The sequence below is a fragment of the Dipodomys ordii genome, unplaced genomic scaffold (assembly GCF_000151885.1).
Source record: "Dipodomys ordii isolate 6190 unplaced genomic scaffold, Dord_2.0 Scaffold94, whole genome shotgun sequence".
In the NCBI taxonomy this organism is placed as follows: domain Eukaryota; kingdom Metazoa; phylum Chordata; class Mammalia; order Rodentia; family Heteromyidae; genus Dipodomys; species Dipodomys ordii.
The window spans coordinates 418,545-437,065 of record NW_012267310.1 but is presented as its reverse complement, the minus strand read 5'-3'; the positions used below and the strand labels follow the sequence as shown (position 1 = coordinate 437,065).

The following is an 18,521-nucleotide window of genomic DNA, read 5'->3' as shown; positions in this document are numbered from 1 at the left end:
AGTAAACTTCCCAAAAAAAGTTTCAAAACTGGAGTTGTGGCTAAAGTCATAGAGCACTAGCCTTGAGCAAAAAAAGCTGAGGGATGGTACTCAGGCCCTGAGTTCAAGCCCCAGAACTCGTACAAATTAAAAACAAAAACAAAACTTGTAAGCTACCTCTTTCTTCTATAGTCTCCTCAGATAGGCTTTTCTTAATCTGTCTGGAAAAATGCTCCCCCTTCTTTCTTATTTTCTTTAAATTGTTACGTAGCACTGAATTTCGCAGCCCGGTTGCTGTGTCTGCCTCATTAGAGCCCAGCCCTCCTATAGGCAGTGACTTGTATGCCCTGCTGAAGCCCTGGCCCCTAGAGCCATGCTTGGCATAGTTGGTCCTCCATAAGTGTTTGTTAAGTGCAAATCTTCCCACTTTCTCACTGGGCAGGGTTCCAATTTCACATCCCCAGGAGTAATATTAATCTGTTCACATTTTAGGTTCTGGTGATAGAACCAACCAAGGTTTACCAGCCTTCTTATGTTTCTGTCAACAATGAAGTTGAGGAGAGAGTGGTTTCTTTGTGGCATGTCTCACCTACGGAAATGGTAAGAGAGACAAATTATCTACAGCTCTTTCTTCTGTATTATCCATTAAGGACTCCATTTCAAAGCAGTTCAGTCTATATGGTAAGACTGGAAAGAAAGGTACCCATGCTTAATTAACTTCTGAATGAATCACAGATGCAAAAAAGAAGAAAAAGCTGGGTGCTGGTGGTTTATGCCTGCAATCCTAGGTATTCAGGAAGCTGAGATCTGAGGATTATGGTTAAAAATTAGGCACAAAAGTCAGTGAGGCTTTTATCTCAAATAAACTACTTAGAAAAAGCCAGAAGTGGCACTGTGGCCCAAGTGGTGGAGAGCTAGCCTTGAGCAAATGAAGCTCAGGGATAGCACCGAGGCTCTGAGTTCAAGCCCTAGGACCAGCACAAAAAAGTGAAAAGAAAGAGATTTCTTCATTTTTATGTATGTATTGTATATGTATGTGTCTATGGAGATACATATAGGAAACTATATGTGGTATGTATGTGTGTGTATGTATGCATATTATATAAAGTGAAGTTTTGTTCTTCAGAAGTTAAACCATAAGGAAGTAAGTAGGAAATATTCAAAGAAAGTTACTTCATATTCCTCAAACATTATCCATGTTCCATTCTCATCCCCATCCCCAGTGATATGTTGGCTATCTCTGAAGCCTTTCTCTATACTCAATTATGTATGTTTAATGTATATATGTATCATATATACATTTATACACAGTGATTTAACATTACAATGCTATCATACAGCATGCATTGATTGTTTTGGAAAATATTTTAACTCTCCATACATCATGGGTAGTTTATCCCATTCCACACCCCAATCTCCAGGTCTAGATGAACTTATATATTTTTTCTTTCGAAACAGGGTTACACTATATAGCCCAGACTGGCTTCAAACTCACTGTGTAGCCCAGACTGGCCTCAAATTTATGATCCTCCTGCTTCATCTTCCTGGGTGCTGTAATTACAGGTGTGCACTACTATGCCCAACTATTTCACCTTTTCCTTACTGATACATATGAAAGTTTACTTTTTTCACTCTTGCCAGCATATCCTAGCAGCTCTACTCTGCCACAGTAGGAGCAGAGATTCCTAGAAATAGGCTTGCTTGATTCAAGGGCACTTCTGTTTAAAACTTTCATCATTACTATCATATTTATACCATTCTAATTTGTACTTATACCAACTATACAGGAGGCATGAGCTTGTAATTACTCATTGGAGAGATTGTCAAAAATCTGGCCTGGGTCTGATGTCTTGTAGTAATGGAACAATTTTTACTTCTTTATCTAAAGTACTTCATCAGTTTTTTCTCTTTCATAAATTTTGCAGTAATAAAGAAACACAGCATCTTTGGCACGTGTGGTAGATAGTTGCTTGCTTTGCATGTGTTTCCATGGAGTATGAGAAGACTTATGCCATTAACTTGGCAAGGGAAGATTATTTTTCTTCCTGAAAGTAATAGTGTGAATGAGTATGTTCTAATCAGCTAAAAAATAAGCACTATCTTTGCAAATAAAATGCAACATCATAGAACAAACAGAGACTCAAATCCATATTAAAAACACCTTATCAGATACAGTGATAATATCTCAAGTGAAGGCCAGTAACCTTGTCCAATATTTACCATTGGAGCAGTTCTTCTTATCACTCAAAGTAGAGTCAACAGCCATTAGTGAAGATGAGCTGCAATGATGTGCTTGCATTTTTTTCTTGCAAGGTGTACATTAAATGTTTGAGTGCATGCATGAGAAAACCAGGCTACAATGAAGTATATACATGGATTTCATATAGCTATATCACATTTGAAAAAGGTGCATTTCTTTTTATTTTTAATTTTATTTTTGTGCTGGTTCTGGGACTTGAACTGAGGGCCTGGACACTCCTCAGCTTTTTGTTCAAGGCTAGCGCTCTACCATTTGAGCCACACCTCTACTGTTTTTGGTAGTTTTGGAGGTAAAAGTCTCATGAATTTTCCTGCCTGGGCTGCCTTTGAACCACAATCCTCAGATCTCAGCATTCTGAGTAGCTAAGATTACAGGCATAAGCCATTGGCCCAGTTTATTTTTTCTTTAATTTTAGTATTTTTTTAAAAACTTGTTATTGAAGTACAGATTGAATCTCCCTAATCTGAAAGTCTGAAATGCTCCCAAATCCAAAAGTCTTTTAGAGTTAGTGTTCAGAAAGTTTCAGATTTCAAAGCCTGTTGAATTTCGTATTTTCAGTTCAAAAATGCTCAGCCAATATAGAGTCTGGATTATTGAAGACTCTGAAGAAAACCTCTACGTAATTTGAAATAACTCTGGTCTTAAGGATTTCAGTCTCTATAACATACACACAGAAAAATATATAAATTAGCGATGTACAGTTTAATGCATTTTGACAAGATGATCATACCTCAGGTCAAGGAATAGAATATTAGTAGACCCTGCACCTTTTGTCTGTATCCATAGCCTTCCATGTACCACCTTGTCCTCAGTTTGAAAATTACTGTGCCAGAAACCAACCATACTTATTTTCTTTGTGCCATTGATGCCACTGTCACTCTGTATTCTTACCATTTCATTAATATTTGTGCAACATAATCTCATATTTTGACAAGTAGGTATCAGAAAAAACTAAATGCTATTCAGTACTGGTATGTGAATTGAGGGCCTCATGATTTCTAGGCAAGCATTCTACTACTTGATCCATGCCTCCAGCCCTGGTTTTGGTGGTTAATTTTAATTAGAGTATTGCAAACTTTCCTTCCTGGGCTGGTCTTGAACTGCCGTTTTCCCTCTGTCTCATCAGTAGCTAAGATTTCAGGCCACCAGCACCTGGCTTGCAAGATGGTTTTGAGTTAATGAAATTTTACCAAAAGGGCCCACCTCATTTGAATTCTATTGTGGTTACTGGCTCTTAATAGAATTTTCCATTGGTAATTATGTGCTAGTTGTATTTGTTAATATATAGTCTATGATAAGAAATGGAAAAGAACTACATACATAACAAATGATAGTTTTTCTTGACTGATGAAATGCTTTGCACATGTGCTTATTGTTGTCAGAGAAAATGTCTGAGAGGAATAGAAATTGCTTTTACTTTAGGAGGAATCCTTTACATTTGTTTTTGTTTATAATTTTTAAATTCTGCAGATTGTGAAGAACAAGCAGTTTGCCTAGAGTGAAATGACATTTTTCGATATGGTTGCATTTTCTTCCCTGGTGGGGTATATATGTATGGTGGAAAGAATATATATCCACATGTGTGCGACTTCATGTAACATCACTAGCAAATGAGATTATGTTCCTGGTTTAGTTATTTCAAGGATTTAGGAACTCATTGGAACTAAGGAGACAGTAGTATGCTGTGAAATGTTGAACAACTAACTCCCTGCATTGCAGGCTAATTTTCAATTATCTGATTTCCATAATGTAAATACTCCCAATAACCAGTTTTAAGGAAATTCAGGTCAACCAAATGTACTTTCCAACATAAATTTATTTTCTACAAAGCTGGGTGTCAATGGCTCACATTGCAGTCTTTTCTAGAGTAAATGTAAAGAACATGAGAAATGCATTGTTAAAAAGCAATCAAAATCCAGGTGCCAGGGATCACACCTGTAATCTTGGCTACTCAGGAGTCTAAGATCTGAGGATCAAGATTCAAAGCTAGCCCAATCAGGAAAGTCTGTGAGACCCTTTTCTCTACTTAACCGCCAAAAAGCCAGGGAAGTGGAGGTATGGCTCAAGTGATAGAGTGCTATCCTTGCACAAATAAAGCTCAGAGACAGCACCCAGACCTTGAGTTCAAGCACAAACAATTATTTTCTGTAGTTATGATATTTTGTTGTTGTGGCCCCTTAAATTATCTGAAACTGGATTTTAGACATTTTCTCTAAAGCTTAGCTTTGTGCAAAATTTAAGGGTGTGGCATTTTGGTATAGGAAAGGGAGAGAATTGCTTTTATTTTATTTTATTTATTGTGAAAATACTGTACAGAGGGGTTACAATTACATGAGCAAGGTAATGAGTACATTTCTTATCAAACATTGTTGCCTCCTCCTTTGTTTCCCCATACCATCTCTCCCCATCTCCCCCTGACGCCCCCAGAATCGTTTTTTAAAAGTACTTCATGACACACATTGAAACCCCAGTTGTTTGCTTAATTACGGGAGGCCAACTGCTAAAACAAGCAGTTCACAATAGTTACACACTGGAAATTGGTCTATGCCTCATATCATCTGGAAGATTGGCAGGGAGTCCCATTCCATCTATCAGTGGCTGGGGGAATAAAAGGTAGAGGATTACCATAAAAATTTTCATGGGTCCAGCCTGAAGATGGTAGCTATCACTCCTGTTCACATCCCATTGGTCAGCCCTATCTAACTGCAAGGGAGAAAACAAAATGAAGACTGCTGAATGCTGCCACAGTCTTGCTTCTCCAAACATTTTTTGTAGTGATAGGATTTGAACTCAAGGCCTCATGCTTGCTAGTCATGTATTCTATCACTTGAGCCACACCCCAGCTTATTTTTGTTGTTAAATTATTCTTCAAATAAGATCTCACATTTATTCTCACATCCTGCCTAGACTATAGTCCTCCTATTTACTCTTCCCACCACAGCTGAAATGACAGGTGTATGCTACCATGCCCAGATTTTATTGGTTGAAATGGAGTCTTGCAAACTTTTCCCCCAAGCTTGCCTTGCTCATCCTGATCTCTATCTGCCAAGTTGCTGGGATTATAGGTGTGAGCCACTTTGTCTAGTTCCAAACATTTTTACAAATCATTCAACTTAGGTAAGCTGGTTCAAGTTAGGTGAGTTTGTCTACTATGTTGACAGAAGATGAAAGACTATGTATTTATTGTGTTCTTATTATTTCTGTTTCAGATTATTATTTATTTCATGTTTATATTGTTTGCTCTAAACTGGATTAGAAATACAAATTAGTTTTTATAATACATTAGAAAACGTATTCGGGGTTCCAAGTTATGGAAAATATATTGCTCTAACCCTCAGCTGCTATTCAAAATAAAATAGATTGACAGTAGAACAAAACCAAAAATGATCTTTTACTAAGAAAACTTCGACTACTGAGTTCTGTCTTTGATACTTGCAGAAACAAATCCATGAATGGAATTTTACAGCCCCTTCTATTAAGGGAATAAGGTAAGAACACAAGGGAAGATATAATTTGTTTTAATATAAATAATAATAATTTGTGCACTTTAATGTTTTCACTTAATCATAAGAGGTGTTATTCATATTTTTAACAAAACCTAAAATAAATTGCTTTCATTTGTTTTCTCCCTATCTGAAGTTCATTATGTGTGGTTAGTAAGAACTTCTTGGCTCATTATAATAGTACTTTTTTACTGAGCACTGGTGAGTCATGACTGTAATCCTAGATACTCAGAAGGCTGAGATCTGAGGATCACAGTTTGAAGCCAGCCCAAATAGAAAAACTCAGGAGATGCTCTTATCTCCAATTAATCACCAAAAAGCTGGAAGTGGAATCGTGAATCAGATGGCAGAGTGCCAGCTTTGAGCCAAAAAGTTTAAGGACAGTATCCAGGCCCTGAGTTCAAGACTCAGTGCTGGTATACACACATTAAAAAAAAAGATTAATGAATTGATACTTTGTAAAATGATAGAAAATATGTTAATAGATTTTCTAAATGATTCAAATTGGTATTATAGTTTATACATATTCATATTATGTTTTGAAATTTTATAGCATATCCAAGTTTGATGAACGGTGTTGCTTTCTTTATGTCCATGATAATTCTGATGACTTTCAAATCTACTTTTCAACTGAAGATCAGTGTAGAAGGTGAGTTACAGCTGATTCAAATATTTGTAACATTTGAAATCTTAACTTACAGAAAAATTATTTGTATAGCTTTGGGATATGATCCTTTTTTTTTTTTGTCGGTCATGGGGCCTGAACTCTGGGCCTGGACACTGTCCCTCAGCTCTTCAGCTCAGAGCTAGCACCCTACCACTTGAGCCACAGCGCCACTTCCGGCTTTTTCTGCTTATGTGGTGCTGAGGAATTGAACCCAGGGCATCATGCATGCAAGGCAAGCATTCTACCACTGAGCTACCTTCCCAGCCCCTGGGATATGATCCTTATACCTCATAATCATTAAAAGTGTGTAACAATATTTTTTAGTATACTGAGAGTATTGCCACTATCGCCTCAGTCAAATTTTGGAATTTTTTTGTCAGTCATTGGGCTTGAACTTAGGGCCTGGGTGCTGTCCTTGAGCTTTTTTGCTTAAAGCCAAAGTGCCACTTTTGGTTTTCTGGTAGTTAATTGTAGAAAAGAGTCTCACAGAATTCCCTGCCTGTGCTGTCTTTGAACAGTGATCCTCAGAGCTCAATCTCCTGAATAGCTAGGATTACAGACATGAGGATTACAGCGCCTGGCTTTAATTTTGGAATATTTTAATTACCCCTAAATGAAACCTAGTATCCTTTAGCATTGACTCCCTCATTTTCTCCCAATCTCCTCTCTCATGACACCAGCCCTATGCAAACATCGGTCTACTTTCTATGAATTTGCCTATTTTGGACATTTCATATATATTGAACTATATAGTATGGGGTCTTTTGTGACTAGCTTCTACTTAGCATAGTGTTTTCAAGATTTACCTATAATATAGTATGTATCAGTACTTCATTGCTTTTTGTGGCTAAATACTATTCCATCATGTAATTATGCAATTATTTGTTTATCTTTTCATCAGTTGGTAGTTTGGGATGCTTCTACTTTGGGGCTATTATGAGTTTAGCTTCTGTGTACATTTACAATTAAGTATTTGTGAGGAAATATGCATGATTTTTTCTTCAAAATGCTAGGTTTTAAGGTAATTTTTGTTTAACTTTTTGTTTTGCTAGACTATTTCTCATTGGCAGTGTATGAATGTTTCAGGTTTTCTACCCTTCTTGCCAACACTTGTTAGTCTGTCCTTTTGATTATAGCCATCCTAATAGATATGAGGTGAGATCTCAGCATCTTGTCATGTGTTTGCCATTTATATATCTTCTGTGAAGAAATGTCTATTCAGATCCTTTCCCCAATGGAAAAAATAATTTTGAAAAATATTGAGAGGTTGAGGGAATTAGAATAAAAGAATTACTATAAGAGATGATTAGGAATCAATAGACCAGTCAGTTGGTAGAACATGGAATACTGTACAGAGAGGATTCAGGTGAGTATTGGTAAAGTACCATATCAAATCAAGGAATGGAATGATTGTTCCATGTTATAAAAGTTTGGTTTAAGTACAATTTAATGAAATGAGGCTAAGTTAAAAGTCAAAAGCAAGAATCATCCTAACGGACACCATCTTTGTGATGTTAACTATCATAGGTTTTGCTCTTTGGTCAAAGAGATGTTAACCAATGGAACGGGCAGCTCTATGGAGCTGGAGGGAGAGGCGGATGGAGACACCTTAGAGGTGAGTCACAGAAGGCTCTGAAATGAAAAGTTCTTTGTCATTTTTTATTAACTAAAGAAAATGTCCCAATTTTTATGTCTAAAATCTCTGTTGAGTATCTTTAAAACTACTTTTGAACTAGACAGCTGTCACCAGCCATTGCTCTCAGAGATTAAGTTCAGTGTGCCTCCATAGAAATAGCTTATGACCTTGGCTTCCTCTCAAAATATTTAACAAAAATTTGGCCATGGAACAGACTAAATTTTCCTTTTGTGTACCATCTATGATAAAGTTTTTTTTTCTAAGCTAATTAGCAGTATTTATGAGACTCTAAGAGAAATAATTAGCCAGCTGGATGCAGACTCTAGTTATATCTACTTTTATATCATATAGTAAATGTTAGCAAATTTTAAGTAATTCTTAGGAAAGTCTGATTATCACTAGCTGTTTAGGACAACACAATTGTTGTCCATAGTTACCAAACCACTTCATGAATGTTTAAATATTGTATGATTTTTCACATTTGCCACTGTCAAGTTCTTTCATTGATTACAATTTAATGTGACTTTATTATACTTTTAAATGACATAGAAATAAATTTCTTGAGATTTCCTTTAGAAAACATCAAGGGATTAATTTTAATAATTGAAGGTACTAGAATCATTACCTTACAATCAAAATATGTTGTAGAAATGAACCATGAGATACACTTTGAAAGCGACAGAGAAAGGTATAAGATAAAAAAGTCCTTTATGAAGAAGGCTGATTGATAGTAATCAGACAGTGATGGAGACACTTTAGTAATCTTAATATTCATGAGCATACCTTGAAGTAGATGGGCAAACACACACACACACACACACACACACACACAGTGAGTTGGGTGTATAAATTACTTTCTATAAGTAGACACAGTGAAGCATGAGAAACAACAGAAATATACATTAATCTCTTCCTGCTTTAAATAAGTGTTGCTCAATCTACAGTCACCTTTGTTTCATCATAAGGAAAAATCAATTCAAAAGCCACTACACGCTATTCCTTCTTCCCTCCCTCCCTCCCTCCCTCCCCTCCTCCCTCCCTCCCTCTCTCCCTCTCTCCTTCCTTCCTTCCTTCCTTCCTTCCTTCCTTCCTTCCTTCCTTCTTTCCTTTATTGCTTTCTTTCTTTTTCATGAAACATAGTCTTGTGATGTAGCCCAGCCTGGCCTTGAAGTAATGATCTCTTGTGCCTCCGCTTTTTGAGTGCTGGGATTACAGCCAGATGTACTAGTAACAGCTTTTGATACTAGATTTGGGGAAAATAGCAATATTAATTGTAAATCCACATTGTTACAATCATGTGTTAGATCTGTATGACTGAAAAAAAGAGAAAGACTTCCTAGAATGTATCCACTATATTAACATAATTTTAACTCTTACTGGCCTTCATTTCTTTCCCGGGTTACTAAAAGAGGCTGTTTCCTAACAAACTGATAAAGGACCATTCAGGAAGACACTCATTTGGGGGTACTTAACATGTTTAGAAACAATTTTAAATTGCAGAAATTAGATGGTAAAAACTCTCCAAAAGGTGAGCTAGACTACTGTGTTGAATTCTATTTCATAAGATCACTCTATCAGTGCATGAGAATCATTATTAAATGAAAAATATATAACCTATTAATTGTAACTTTCTTGGCATTCAAATATGTTTATAATTTTTAATTATGAGATAACTTTTATACTTTTCTATATTTGTCACTATACAAGATTGTGTGTGTGTGTGTGTGTGTGTGTGCGTGTGCGCGTGCGTGTGCTGGTATTGGAACTCCAGACCTAGGCACTGTCCTTTAGTTGATTTTTTTCTTTCTCAAGGCTAGCTAGCACTCTATCACTTGAGCCACAGATCCATTTCTGACTTTTTGGTAATTAATTGGAGTCTCATGGACTTTCCTACACAGTATGACTGGTGATCCTCAAATCTCAGCCTCCTGAGTAGCTAGAATTACAGGCATGAGCCACTGGTGCCCAGCAAGATTTTATTAAATGTCTTTATGGGGGCTGGGAATGTGGCTCAGTGGTAGATTGCTTGCCTAGCACACATGAAGCCCTGGGTTTGATTCCTCAGTACCACATAAACAGAAAAAGACAGAAGTGGCACTGTGGCTTAAGCAGTAGAATGCTATCCCTGAGCAAAAAGAAGCTTAAGCACAGTGCCCAGTCTCTGAGTTCAAGCCCTAAGACTGGCAAAAAAAAAATGTCTTTATGGAATGGCATCCAGGCCTAAGATATTGCTGTCAAAGGAGACCCGGTTAAGCTATAGGGAGTGCTTGTGACATGACAGGGAGTTCTGGTTTCCCAGTCTTTTATTCTGAGGTGGACTGTTCTGAGACAGAATGGTTGGCAGGATCTCATCTTTGGGCTCCACAGTGCTCACATAGTCAGAGACTTCTTAGGGTCAGTCTTAACATTTGGGTCCCAGGATAGCATGATTTTCACTTTGATATGCAGTATACCCTGTCTGAGTAGTACATAGCCCATACTACTTTCAACATAGTAGTTAACACAGTCCCCACTGTGGATCATCAGACCATCCACAAACTTCATGGACTTAATCCTCTTGACTTAGAGTGTCCCAGAGACCACAACCTCACAGCCTTTAGCCCCATCCTCCATAATGAACTGCAGCACACCATAGCAGGCCCTCATGTAGCAAGCCCTCCCAGGAGTTTGTAATGCAGAGACTCTGCCTGGACAATGACACATAAAGTCCTCTTGAGGACTTTTCAGCCTTCAAGGAAGCCAGACCTCAACTACTGTAGTCAATTCCTGGATGTGCTGACCTTTCTCACTAACAACTATCTTGCCCTGGTAGCTAAGATAACAATTTCTGTCCTGGTGAGTATAGTTCAGACATCAATTCCAGACTAGCCATCTTCAGGAAGTACCCAAGTTAAGAAATTCATTCAGATCAGTACATAATGCCAGCTCTCACCTTTGAAGACACTTCCTAGTACTACTGTCCTAGTACTACTGCTTTCAAGGGTTTTCCAAGTACCAGTTGCACACTTTCTTATCCTGTTATGTCTCGTTTTGTTTTTCTCCCCTTTCTTTAGTATGAGTATGACCTTGATGCAAATGGAGAGAGGATTGTCTTGGGGAAAGGCACTCATGGGATTGTGTATGCAGGCCGAGATCTGAGCAATCAAGTGAGAATAGCCATCAAAGAAATCCCAGAGAAAATCATCAAGTGAGTTGGGAATGTCTTTCTTTCTTTCTTTGTTTATCGGCTGTGGGGCTTGAACTCTGGGCCTGAGCACTGTCCCTCAGCTCTTCAACTCAAGGCGAGCGCTCTACCACTTGAGCCACAGAGCCGCTTTTGGTCTTCTGGTGGTTCATTGGAGATAAGAGTCTCTTGGACTTTCCTGCCCAGGCTGGCTTTGAACCGCAATTCTCAGATCCCAGCCTCCTGAGTATCTAGGATTACAGGTGTGAGCCACTGGCTGGGTGGGAATGTCCTCTTTCAAATTCTGCATTTGGCAATCCAACACCTTATATCCCAGGTCCACTACTGAATATGCAGAGTGTTTAAATATTTAAACTACGCCCACAGAATTATATGGTGGCCTTACATTGTCACAAAACATTATAAAAATTCTGTTATAATGATGGGACTTTGGTTTTCTGTATCTTATAAATAGATTAATGAAAATAGAACAATTTCACAGAGATTTGTGTATTACAGAGGACTATATTACAAAATAAAACTATTTCTACCCATCAACTATGTTTGAAGTTTTACATTTTATTTGAGTTGTTTGCAAATATTAAAAAGTGTGATGAGCACCTTTGCTTTTCTTCAGTACTGAGAAGCTAGGTAAGTACTCTACTACTGAGCCATACCCTAACCCTGGTCACATTATAACAATCGAAATGCTTATAATTTACTTGGATTGTCATTACAGAAATTAAATCTAGTTAAAGCTTCAGAATTTAGAAAACAAGATAAAAGATTGTGAATACAAAAAAAGGTCATAGTTTGCCAATACAGACTTTTTCTTTTTTAAAATATGCAGCTCTTCAAACTTTCCTGTGGATTTTGGGCTATTTTTTTAACCATCATTACTGTTAATTTATTTCTTCAACATTTTTAAACTTTATTAAGTGTTCACTTCTTGGAAAACTTATATCCCATCTAAATCTAAACAACAGTATGTCAGTGTTTACTGTTGAATGTTTTCTGTAGAGAAACCACATATGCAGTTATGGCCATAGCATGAAAATAATCATCCCTGGACTATAGGAATGGGAGCCACAGCTCTAGAGCTGCCTCCAGCACTGGGTACTGATGGATACATGCACACATGTCTCTAAGTGATATTACTGAGGAGGTAGAGATAGGTTACAGATGATTTCTACCAACTATAAGGCCATTCATTTATACATTCATTCATCTGCAGTGGAAAAGCATATTGTGATTATGTAATCATAAGACAAGACCAGATATGAACTAGTCCATTTTCTTTATGTTATCAATATGAGAACCAAAACTGAAAAAAGATTAAATGAATTCTCTCAGGGGAATGCAGAAACAAGACTAAGAGGCCAGGCTCTTGAGTTCGTGATCTGCTTCCTATTCATGTGATAGATAAGTTGATGCAGTTGTCTAGATGTGGGAAATTTCTGACTTGTACCTGTACTGCCTCCTTCATTTGATAACACTAGCAATTAAAAAATTGCCTGTAGCAGTTCCTGGGATTTTAGGACTAGAAGGACTTTAGATATCATTTTTCCCAAGTTTAGACATCTTCCACCCAAGATTCTTGGCTGGTGCTAGGGACTGAAAGGTGACTAGGATATTGTTAAGATTCTAAGATGCTACCAGTGTGGCAGGGAACAAAGGTTCTGGGTATCTATGAGTCAAAGTGACAAGTGCCATAATAGAAGGGTACATCAAGGTTTTTTGGAGTACAGAATTTTCCTGGGTGAGTTGCAGCAAGTCTGAGAAAATAAGCCATCTTTAAACTGGTTTGAGTGTTGAATGGGAATACACTTGACAGCGAAAATAAGGAGGCCTACCTGAGGAAAGAACAGAGTTGTTTAAAAACAAAATACTTTCAGAGAAGAACAAATCCCTTTAATGGCTTGAATGTAGGATATGGAGTAGTAGACAGCTCTTGAGGCAAAAATAAATAAAGATGGGGGAGAATTATATTCAATGTATAGCCTATGAAACTAGGTAAATTAAGAAGAGTAGGGTTGGACAGGATTGGGGAGAATGATAAAAGGGATGGTACTGGTAAAATGCATTGCACTCATAAATGGACATGTTGGCTGGTACTATTTTTGTACAAATACTTAAAGATAATAAAAATATAATATAAAAAAGTTGGATAAATTAAGAACTTTCCTTCTACCATAGATAATACCAATTAAATAATAGAAATGGTTATATTAGGATGCCATCTGGCCCGATTTAGAAGGATCTTTTGTGTCATGTTAAGCTATGTGGTTTTTGTATAGAATTTATGGAAGTGGTATTTGTGAAATGTGTCATTTTTGAAAAGGAAATAATCCTTAGGGATGGAGCATGAATTAACAGGTCCAGATATCAGGGGTGGCCATTTCATTAGCTCTAGATTGAGTCTAGGGGGTAAGACTAGAGGGCAATGGGGCACAGAAATTTTTTGAACACCCCCACTTCATGGAAGGTGGAGAAGAGGCATTGCTAAGAGAAGTAAAATCAGTTAGTGAGTTCAGGCCCTAACACTAGAGATAGTAGCAATAGAAGTCAGTCACTAATCCTTAACTACACACCAGGTTCTCTACTGTGCCTGGAAACACAAGGTACTTTGGACCCCAGCATCTCTACATGGCTTGTATTATTACAGGTTAAATATTTCTTATCTGTAATGCCTTGGACTACAAGTGTACCAGATTTTGAATTGTTTTGCATATATTTAATTGTATTGGAGATGGGACTCAAGTCTTAATAAAAATTCACTTTTGTTTCATATACATTTTATATACATAGACTGAAAATAATTTTATACAATACTTTGACGTGCCTGCATTTTGACTGAAACCCATCATCCAAAGTCAAGTGTGGAATTTCTACTTTTGGTGTCAGGATTGGCACTCAAAAACTTTTGGAATTTGGAGCATGTTGAATTTTCAAATTAGGGATGAGCAGCTTGTCCACTGGTTTTTAGATGGGCAGTTGAATAGGTTCATGAAAACCAAAAGAGAAAGAATTTCTGGAAAATATAGCCAAAAGGACAGTGGGTACTGGTAAAGTACTCTGAGGCTCTAGAGCCTCTAGGATTTAGCGGATGATTCCAGGTTTATTTTTTCCCACAATAGGTACTCTCAGCCTCTACATGAAGAAATAGCCCTGCACAAGTACCTCAAGCACCGCAATATTGTCCAGTACCTGGGCTCTGTTTCAGAGAATGGCTACATTAAGATATTTATGGAACAGGTACCTGGAGGTGAGTAGAATATTTGCTCTCTTCTACTCTCACATTCTGAAAATGACTCATGGAAATAAAATGGATATCAAAATTGTCCTATCAGGCTTATGCCAGTATTCTAGCTACTCAGGCAGCTGGGGTCTGGGGATCATGGTTCAAAGCGAGTATATACAGGGAAGTCCATGTGACTCTTACCTCCAGTTAACCACCAAAAAGTCAGATGTGGAGCTGTGACTCAAATGGTAGAGTATCAGCCTTGAGTGAAAAGGCTAAGAGACAGTGCCAAGGCCCTGAGTTCAAACCCCAGTACAGGCACAAACAAAGAAATTACCTTGCTTTAAACTTTGCTGAACTCTTAGAATTGAATCTTTGTCATACTGGTGAACTGTTTTTTTTTTTTAACTGTGTCCCTTTTCAGGAAGCCTTTCCGCTCTCTTAAGATCCAAATGGGGACCCATGAAGGAGCCCACTATCAAATTTTATACCAAACAGATCCTAGAAGGCCTGAAGTACCTCCATGAAAACCAGATAGTGCACAGGGACATAAAGGTATTGGTATTTCTAAGCTACACGGGTGACATTTTTCTCATTAGTCACAAGAGCTGTCAATGCAATATGGGCTGAGCACCTTGTTCATAGAGGGAGCTGGTTAACAAGACATCTCATCCTCAATGGCTAAGCCCCAACTTCCTTGAGACAGGTTTTCAAGGTTCCAAACTGCATGGGGTTAGTTTGCTTAAATCTGTCTTTTAAGTACTGGATACTGTTCTTTCTCCTCAGGGTGATAATGTTCTGGTAAATACCTATAGTGGAGTGGTGAAGATCTCTGATTTTGGGACCTCTAAACGCCTTGCAGGAGTGAACACATACACAGAGACCTTTATGGGTAAGCAGAGCAGAAGCAGGATGTGCAACAGCCCTGTTAAAGTTAAACTTCCTGCCCTAAGCTGCAGTCATTCAAAAGTTACTTAAAAGCAAATACAGCCAGGTGCCAGTGGTTCATGCCTCTCATCCTAGCTACACAGAAGCTGAGATCTGAGGATTGTGGTTTAAAGCCGACCTGTGCAAGAAATCTTTTCAAAATTGGAAATTCACCACAAAGCTGGCAATGGAGTTGTGGGTCAAGTGATAGAGCACTGGACTTGAGTAAAAAAAAAGCTCAGGGACAGTGCCTAGGTCCTGAGTTAAAGCCCTAGGACCAGCACCAAAAAGAAAGAGGGGGGGGAGAGGGAGAGAAAGAAGGAGAGAGAGAGGAAAGAGAGAAAGAGAGAGGGGAAGGAAAGAAGGAAGGAAGGAAGGAAAGAAAGAAGGAAGGAAAAAAGGAAGGAAGGAAAGAAGGAAGGAGGGAAAGAAGGAAGGAGAAAGAAAAAGAAAGGAAGAGGGGAAGGGAGTTGGGGAGTTAAGGAAGGAAGGAAGGAGAGAAAGGAGAGAAAGAGAAAAGAAAGGAAGGAAGGAAGAAAAGATAAAAAGCAACTGCAGCCAAAATTTTAATCCTTGGAAAGAAGTACTGACTTTTTAATAGACAAAAGTTTATGGTCTCTTAAGGAGAAACATAAAGATTCCCAAGGTCTTGCTTGATAGGCTTATGTAATAGCTCATAAACGAGTAGCTCTAATAAGCTATAGAAAAGGCTTTTCTCTATGTCTTAAAATGACCAAAGATATAGAGAGCTTGGGTCTTATTGATTGATTGATTGATTGATTGATTGATTGTCAGTGGTGGGGCTTGTCCCTGAGCTTTTCTGCTCAAGGATAGCACTCTACCACTTTAATTCATAGCTCCACTTACAGTTTTCTGGTAGTTAATCGGAGATAAGAATCTCATGGAGTTTCCTGCCCAGGCTGGCTTCAAACCATGATCTTCATATCTCAGCCTCTTGAGTATCTAGGATTGCAGTTTGAGTCTTATTTTTTGGTGAGTAATGTCTCAGGTTTGAAGAACTTTGCTTCACCAAGAGAGTTCTTGTGTGTCAACCATTGGGTACTCACTCCCCATCACCAGAGAAATTTAATTCACCAAAACTGCTTTTTTAGTTATAGGACAAAAGGAGGTTCATGTGTCTCAAAATAGGAAGATCCCATACCAGGAATTCATTACACTGTCCCACAGAAAGAGTGTGCTTTATCATTTCTGGTAGACATATACATATACACATCTGTATATGTATATATGGAATTATATGGAGCACTGGTCCTTTTTTTCTCTCAGCATTTTACAACCCTAATTGAAAATGACTTATATCCATTCTCCTCTTTGGAAGCCACCAATTAGCTTGGCAATACATAGAAAAAGGGGCCTTGAGATGACAAGGAGTTATTTCAAAAACATAAAACCCCCAACAATTTATCTCATAATTAGCATCCCAGAGGAGGAAAAAAAATCACAAAGAAAACACATGTATAATTCATTATCACATATCATGTTTCCCAAGTAATTGGCTTGAAGAGTAATGTAATTGGCTTGTAAAGTAATGCAAGGGTGTTTGGGGGATAATAAAGAAGGGGTGTCTCATTTTGATTAGGAAATTCCCCTGCATATAATTACTCTTTTCAAAACAGAGCAGTTCTGGAGAGAAGTCTGAGCTGGTTGGTACAGAACTCTGGGTCAGGTGGATCTCATGGAACTTTGCTCCATAAATTTTCTGAGACCGTGTGTATTTTGAAAGGACAGCCAAGTGCTTCAGGCAACTGCTTGGCCTAGATCCCTCTTCTCCAGTGTGCCTATGAAGGACTTTTGCCATAGGCATGCTAAACTGACTAGAACAAGGTGGTTTTTTTTGTGTGTGTAATTTTTACTTGTTTGTTTGCTGTGCTAGGGATAAACCCAGGGCCTTAAGCATGCTAACAGATGATCTCCCACTGAGCCACATTCCAGCCCTCTTGTTCTTTTTGTGGCAGTTTTAACAACTTTCTTGAGGTGTAACTTGTATGTCATAAAAGTAACCTACAACGCAGTAGTTTCTAATGAATTCACTGTATCATGCAGCCATTGGTACAACGCAGTTTTTGAACATTTCTGACACCCCCCCCAAAATCCCCGTGCTACCATTACAGTCAATCCCTATTCCCACCCCGCCTCAGTCAACTATTAATCAGCTTTCTAAGTGGGTAGATTTGTGTGTGCTTTGAGTATTACACACACGTGAATGCTACAATATGGCATGGGTGGTGTTTAGGGATTCTTTTGTGGTTTGGGTATTTTTTGCATCTAGTTTCTTTTCCTTAGTGTGATGTTTTCTTTTTTTTTCTTTTTTCTTTTTATTGTGAAAATACTGTACAGGGGGTTACAATTACATGGGCAAGATAATGAGCACATTTCTTATCAAGCATTGTAGCCTCCTGCTTTGTTTCCCCTTCCCATCCCTTCCCATCTCCTCCCACCCCTCCACCCAACCCTCTCCCCCCCACCCCGCACCAAAGTTGTAAAGTTCGTTTTCAACATAACAACTTGTACATCTCATTGTTGCAATGGGTCCACCTGTATCCCTATTTAAACGATTTGTTTTTCTCCTTCCCCTCCTCAAATTATACCGACATCAAATACAGTGAAAGCAGGGGTTATACCATGGGGGAGGGACATATAAAGCAACAAAGAAATAATCTTATAAATGTGTTAGAAACAATCGCATGAAAGAAAAAAACATTTGAATATGTATCTCATGGTTTCCCTTATTTGCAATATCTAGTATATGTCTGAGTCAAGCAGAAAAGGTCAGATAAGTTGATGTTAGGGAAATGAACCCTTACTGTGATGTTTTCAAGGCTCATCCATGCTATGGTATGTATCAGGCCTTGTTTCTCTTTAGCTGAGTAGCCTAATATGGATAGTATACATGTGATTATTCACATAAGAATCTTTGTGTGAGCCAGGCACTGGTGGTTTAAGCCTTGTAATGGTAACTACTTAGGAGGCTGAGCTCTTAAGATCACTTAAGATCACTGCTATCAGGGCTGGGAAGGTGGCTCAGTGGTAGAGCTCTTGCCTTGCATGCCTGAAGCCCTGGGTTCGATTCCTCAGCACCACATAAGCAAAAAGAAAAAAGCCGGAAGTGGCGTTGTGGCTCAAG

At 38.2% G+C, this 18,521-nt stretch overlaps 1 protein-coding gene and 1 pseudogene across 1 annotated transcript in view; one reads left to right on the top strand and one right to left on the bottom strand.

Moving 5' to 3' along the window:
- The window catches only part of Map3k15 (mitogen-activated protein kinase kinase kinase 15), a 108,192-nt gene that overhangs the window by 68,790 nt on the left and 20,881 nt on the right, over nt 1-18,521 (top strand). The window contains exons 11-18 of the mRNA XM_013026501.1: nt 472-579; nt 5,678-5,727; nt 6,296-6,391; nt 7,937-8,024; nt 11,099-11,232; nt 14,346-14,473; nt 14,874-15,004; nt 15,236-15,341. Of these exons, the coding sequence (XP_012881955.1) occupies nt 472-579; nt 5,678-5,727; nt 6,296-6,391; nt 7,937-8,024; nt 11,099-11,232; nt 14,346-14,473; nt 14,874-15,004; nt 15,236-15,341 (841 nt within the window). The remainder of the gene's footprint in view (nt 1-471; nt 580-5,677; nt 5,728-6,295; nt 6,392-7,936; nt 8,025-11,098; nt 11,233-14,345; nt 14,474-14,873; nt 15,005-15,235; nt 15,342-18,521) is intronic.
- Nucleotides 10,349-10,948, bottom strand: LOC105993247 (annotated as a pseudogene).